Source organism: Heterodontus francisci, chromosome 33 (genome assembly GCF_036365525.1).
Source record: "Heterodontus francisci isolate sHetFra1 chromosome 33, sHetFra1.hap1, whole genome shotgun sequence".
Taxonomy (NCBI): Eukaryota; Metazoa; Chordata; class Chondrichthyes; order Heterodontiformes; family Heterodontidae; genus Heterodontus; species Heterodontus francisci.
In genome coordinates, this window is record NC_090403.1 from 49102942 (window position 1) to 49108941 (window position 6000).

The following is a 6000-nucleotide window of genomic DNA, read 5'->3' on the forward strand; positions in this document are numbered from 1 at the left end:
TACTGAGGGGGTGCTGCAGTGTTGTAGATGATAACTTTCAGATGAGACGTTAATCTGAGGCCCCATCTAACTTCTCAGGTGGATGTAAAAGATCCCATGGCACTAGTCCGAAGAACAACAGGGGAGTTCTGTCTGATGTCCTAGCCAATAATTATGCTTCAACTGACTGATTTCCAGTGTGGTACTCGGGAAGTACTGCACTGTTGGAAGTGCCATCTTTCGAATGAGATACTGGAAATATAGATGGTCTCGCCATTTGTGTCATTGCTGTTTGTAAGAGTTTGGTGTATGCAAATTCACTGCTGCGTTTCCTACATTGAAATAGGGACTACATTTCAAAAGTACTTCATTGGTTGTAGAGTGCTTTGGGATGTTCTGAGGTTGTGAAAGGTGCTATATAAATGCAAGTTCTTTCTTTTCATAATAGATAATGCATAATGGCAATGGTACCACGTGCCATGCTTACATTCTCCAGGTGTTGTAACCTCTCAAAATCGGTATTACAACATCTATTCTTGTCTGGTCCAGAGAAGTTGCTGCAATTACTCTTAGTCTTTTACAACAGAGTACACACTCAAACACATACCAGTTTCTCTGACTAATTGTGGGAAAGGTGACAGGAGATTAAAAACAGTATATCTTGGCCTCTGAATCAGACTGTTGTGGGTTCAAACCCCACTCCAAGACCTGAGCACATAATCTGGAATGACACGCCAGCACAGTACTGGGCAGGTGTTGCTTTGTTGGAGATGCCATCTTTCAGCTCCTATGCCTAACTGAGGCCCAGTCTGCCTGTGCAGCTGGAAGTAAAGATCCCATGGCAGGGGAGTTCTCTTGGCATGCTGGCCAATGTCCATTCCTTCAGTAAGCAACACCAAAGCAAATTTCGTAGTTATTTATCTCATTTATTGGTTGTGGGATCTTGCTGTGTAAATATTGGCTGTCGTGTTTGCACTTCAAAAGAAATTCATTGGCTATCAAGTGCATTGGGACATCCTAAGGCTGCGATAGGTGCTATATAAATGCAATTTTTTCTTTCTTTACATCAAACACATTTTTTGTCCCTCTCACTTCCTGTCACTTGCTTCCTTACCGCCAAACTTGTTCATTACACTTAAATAATTCTAAAGAAACATTGTCAGTGGTTTTGAGTGTACAGCGAAACTGTCCAGTAATTGAAAATACTGGAGCCAGAACAACTGCAGCATCTTAATCAGATTAACTCACATTGTGCTTACTTAACAGCAATTAGACTTTGTGGTCGTAAAGGAATACAGCCATCTTAGCACTGGAATAATACATCTTGCATAACCTGGTCTATTGCTACTCTTCTTACTCACCTGCAACTTACTGCGAACAATACCATGGGGGTAACCACTAAAGCATATAAAAGTCTTGTATGCAGACTGCCAGTTACATAGATCACAGACAAATCATGGCACAATGTAACACAGAGCCACACCGACAAAGAAGTCTCTGTGGTTGAGTCCTGGATGCTCATCAAGTTAACTATTCTTAACTGAGGGAGAAATGGAGGTGATGCTTGTTCTGTCATGAATGGGTTAGAGAAAGGAGACCGCGCCTGATAGCTATCTAATAGCCACTGCTGTATGTGCATGAGTGTGGAGGTTATACCAGGTCAGGATAGGGCTGAGGGACCTTGGGAAGCAGTGATTAGACAATTATGCCAAGATAAGGTTTTAAAAAGCTGTAGCGTGTACATTAAAGGGAAGACGGAGAGAGAGGAGGAGTTCCTCAGTTTTTAAAGTCTGGTTAAGAATGAGTTAGTGTGAGAGATTGTACAATGAACCTGGATATAGTGAGAAGGATAAGAGTGTGGGATGTTGTATCTGGAGCTTAGAATGATCGAGAGAGGAAAATGTAAAGGACCACTGACTGACCTTAGTAGTATATATAATAAAATAGGGAGCGACACGAATGATTAAATTGGAGAGGGAAGTTAGAGATTAGAAGGACCACTTATCAAATGACAAGCCATGTCAATGCCAGCTTTGGCTCAGTGGTAGGTAGGTAGGTATCAGTCTTGTCTTTGAGTTAGAAAGCTGTGGGTTCAAGTCCCATTCCAGAATCTCAAGCACCAAAATCTCAGGTAATGCTCCTGAGGGAGTACTGCACTGTTGAGGTGCCATCTTTTGATGAGACATTAAACCGAGGGCTCTCAGAGGTAGATGTCAACAATCCCATGACACTATTTCAAAGAGCAGAGGGGAGTTATCCCAGGTGTCCCGGTTAATATTTATTCCTAAATTAACATCACAAAAACAGGTTATCTGGTCTTATTACATTGCTGTTTGTGGGATCTTGCTGTGTGCAAATTAGCTGCTGTGTTTCCTACATTACAACTGTGACCACACTTCAAAAGTGCTTCATTGTCTGTAAAGCGCTTTAGGACATCCTGAGGTCATGAAAGGCGCTATATAAATGCAAGTTTGTTTTTTCTTGTGTCCTACCCAGCAATGTGTACAAGGGTTTAAGAATTGCTCCCCAGATGTGGGAGTAGGATTCAAGTCTTGGGAGTCCCTCACTTTCTAAGCTCACACACACAAGTACTGGGGAGCTTGTCAGTGTACCTGGACTGTTAGCCCAGCATAAACCAGTGCCCTCAGAGCAGGAGCCGAGAATTTCTTTTAAAAAAAGTGTTCTTGCCCTAAAAAGAATGACATTAGTTGGTGACATTAGTTTATCAATGCTTTGCCCATTTGCATGGGATTCATCTGCTGTTGTTTTAATGGAGGAATTAATCCATTTAAAGCAAACATGTTAACATTTCCATTAAAATACCGGGCAGAGAAATGTCATACAAACACTCTGTTGACTCAATTGCTAACTGGTGGATCTCTTGTACCATTGGCAATAGATAATTAGAATCAATCAACTTTTCCTCAGAGCACAGTCAATCGTTATTCACCAAATGGTGATGCTAAAATAAGGGACATGCAACATACATAAAAATTTTTATATATTATAAATATTGCTAACAGTACATTCTAGAGACAAAGAGACTCTCAACTTACCATGCCACTCAGAAACATCTCTTTACATTTAATGAATTTTTTTTGAAGAGAAGTGACTGCCAGACAAACACAGCAGCACGACTCCACGGACAGTTATCAGAAGAATGTTGAGACACTGGGGGAGCTCCCTTCTCTTCCCATAGTGACACGGGATCACAGGAGCATAGGAACAGGAGGCGGTCAAGCCTGTTCCACCATTCAATGAGATCATGGCTGACCTGTGACCTAATTTCATATACCAGCCTTTGCCCCATATCCCTTCCCTTTGGTTAACAAAAATCCATCAATCTTAGTTTTAAAATTAAAAACTCATCTAGCATCAATTGTTGTTCGTGGAAGAGAGTTCCAAACTCCTACCACCCTTTGCGTGAAGAAATGTTTCATAACTTGACTCTTATTTCTAGACTATGCCCCCGAGACCTAGCCTCCCCAACCAGAGAAAATAATCTCGCCCAATCTACCCTATCTGTTCCCCTCAATATCTTGAAGTTTTTGATCAAATTACCCCTAAACCTTCTAAATTCCAGAGAATACAACCCTAGTTTGTTTAATCTCTCCTCATAGCTTGACTCTTGGAGCCCAGGTATCATTCTAGTAAATCTAAGCTACACTCCCTCCAAGGCCAATATATCCTTTCTAAGGTGTGTGGTGCCTAGAACTGCTCACGCCAATCCAGATAGATCTTTAGTCTTCATTTGAACCACACTGACAAGTAGATTGAGCCTTAGTTTAATCTTATCTAAAGGACGACACCTCCAACTGTAACACTCTCTCACTGCTGCATTGCTGTGTCAGACTAGTTTATGTGCTCAAAGCCCCTGGTAGGGTTTGAACTTTTTGACCCAGAGGCAAGCTGACACACTAGGCTTTAATTTGCACATAGATAGCACTTCATCAAATCTACTTGGTCATCGGCTGAGGTTGCCAGGAGTAATTTGTTATCTCATAATAAAAAGAAAGATTTTCATTTCTTTAAGTGCCTTTCTTGACCACCGGATGTCCCAAAGTGCTTTATAGCCAATGAAATACTTTTGAAGTGCAGTCACTGTAGTAATGTACACAATGCAACAGCCAATTTGCGCACAGCAAACTCCCACAAACAGCAATGTGTTAATGACCAGGTCATCTGCTTTTGTGTTGTTGGTTTAGGGATAAATATTGGCCAGGACACCAGGGAGAACTCCCCTGCTCTTCTTCCTGATATTGCCATGTCGTCTTTTAAACACACCTGATACAGAAGACTGGGCCTCAGTTTAACATCTCATCCAAAAGGCAGCACCTCTGACAGTGTAGCACTCCCTCAGTCCTGCACTGAATAGTCCGAGATTGGGACTTAAATACGCAGCCTTCTGACTTAGTAGCAAGAGTGCTACCAACTGAGCCATGATATAGAGATTGCTTGATCTTTGCCTTGAAAATTAAAGCTGCACCTACAATGACATTTGAAGGAACAATCAAAGCGCACAGTTGTTTTTAAAAAAGCAAACCTTCATTGCATTGGATTCATACTGAATGAATTGGTTAAATGTTCTTACTCACCGTCCTCCATTAGCAGTGACATATTGGTGGTAGTGTTCTGTTTGAGCTGGCCAGTAATGCTCTGTCTGGTTGTGCCAGTACAACATGGTGTTTCTATGTATTTCCAGTGTGGAAAAGTTTCAAGGCTAAACAGAAGTCTGCTGAGTGTCCGAGGGAGCTGGAACCTGAGCACTTGCACACCTGTCCTTATATTGTGCAAGCAGTGCCTTCCAGCAGGTGCAGTGGGAGGCGAAAAGGTGGAAAGTTCTACGCAGCAATTTACATGCAAATACCAGAGAAACAACTGCCTCGGGCACTGCACTGAAACACCATTTCAGGTGAATGATCAGTCCACGCCCAGGGAAAACCTGGCCACTGGCCCAAATCATTGCTGCAACAGTTTGACTTAAACCAAGAACAAGAAAGTTTTGGTACATGATTTTGCAATGAATGACACTTTCTTTCTGTGCTGAATCTTGTTTTGATTTTCTGTTCATTTTATTTCATGAGTTTACAAATTATTGAAGGCAATATTGGTGGAAGTACACTTAAATCCATTGTATGGTGTACTGCCTGTTATTTCTATAGTGGAGCTAAACTGCTTGGTTAATTGGTTAAAGTACCCATTAAAATAACAGAGGAAAGAATGTCATGAGGTCTTTAAGCATTTAGCCACTCATTTCTAGTCTAAAGGTTTGCTGTTGTTTGTGAATCCATATTCCCTCCATCGCAACATTTCTAACAGAGCCTTTGCTTATGTAGATCTCTCCCTGAAATCCCTGCTGCTCCCACTGAGTCCCACTGATCAAACTTGAAACTGCATCAGAAGGTTTAAATTGAAAGAAGGTTTAAGACTCCCCTCTAGGCTCTGATTGGTGTAATCTAAACCGATACTCCAGTGCAGTACTGATGTAGTGCTGCAGTGTCAGACGTGCCACCTTTAAGCTGTGATGTTAAACCAAGACCGAGATTTTGGCCACCTGACCTAATACCTTGTTTTGTAGCTCGGGGTCAAGTTTTGTTTGATAATGCTCCTGTGAAGCAGTTTGGGATGTTGTGCTATGTTAAAGGTGCTATATAAATGCAAGTTGTCTTTGTTGCTCTAATGCTCTCTTAATGGGTGAAGAGTGCAATGCATGGCGTGGTGCTGAGCCACACAGAGCAGAAGGGCCCAGGTTTGATTCCCAGCCTATTCTGGAGTTAACTGATTTCAGGGTGACAACTGGAGTTGCTGCAATTGGCCTCAGTATCTTGGGCTAATGAAGGAAATAAAAAATTAGTCAGCATTCACGCTCCTTATCATTCTCCAAGCAGAAAATTCCACCTGTGCTGACATGCAGTTGAGAACAGGATTAGCCATGATACCCCACTTGGAGGAATAGTGTGTTTGGCACTCACCTGGACTTGGATATGATGATATACATGAGTGAGGTGTCAGTGGTTCCAG

General features: G+C 41.9%; 1 protein-coding gene across 4 annotated transcripts in view; it reads right to left on the bottom strand.

The window, feature by feature from the left end:
* LOC137348192 (transcription factor CP2-like) overlaps nt 1-4754 on the bottom strand; it is a 47878-nt gene extending 43124 nt beyond the window's left edge. For all 4 annotated transcript variants that reach the window (XR_010969092.1, XM_068013526.1, XM_068013525.1 and 1 more), the window contains exon 1: nt 4575-4754. Coding sequence is in view for 3 of the 4 variants with exons in the window: in XM_068013525.1 (XP_067869626.1) it covers nt 4575-4660 (86 nt within the window). In the remaining variant the exon portion in view is untranslated. The remainder of the gene's footprint in view (nt 1-4574) is intronic.
* Between the last annotated feature and the right edge of the window lie 1246 nt (nt 4755-6000).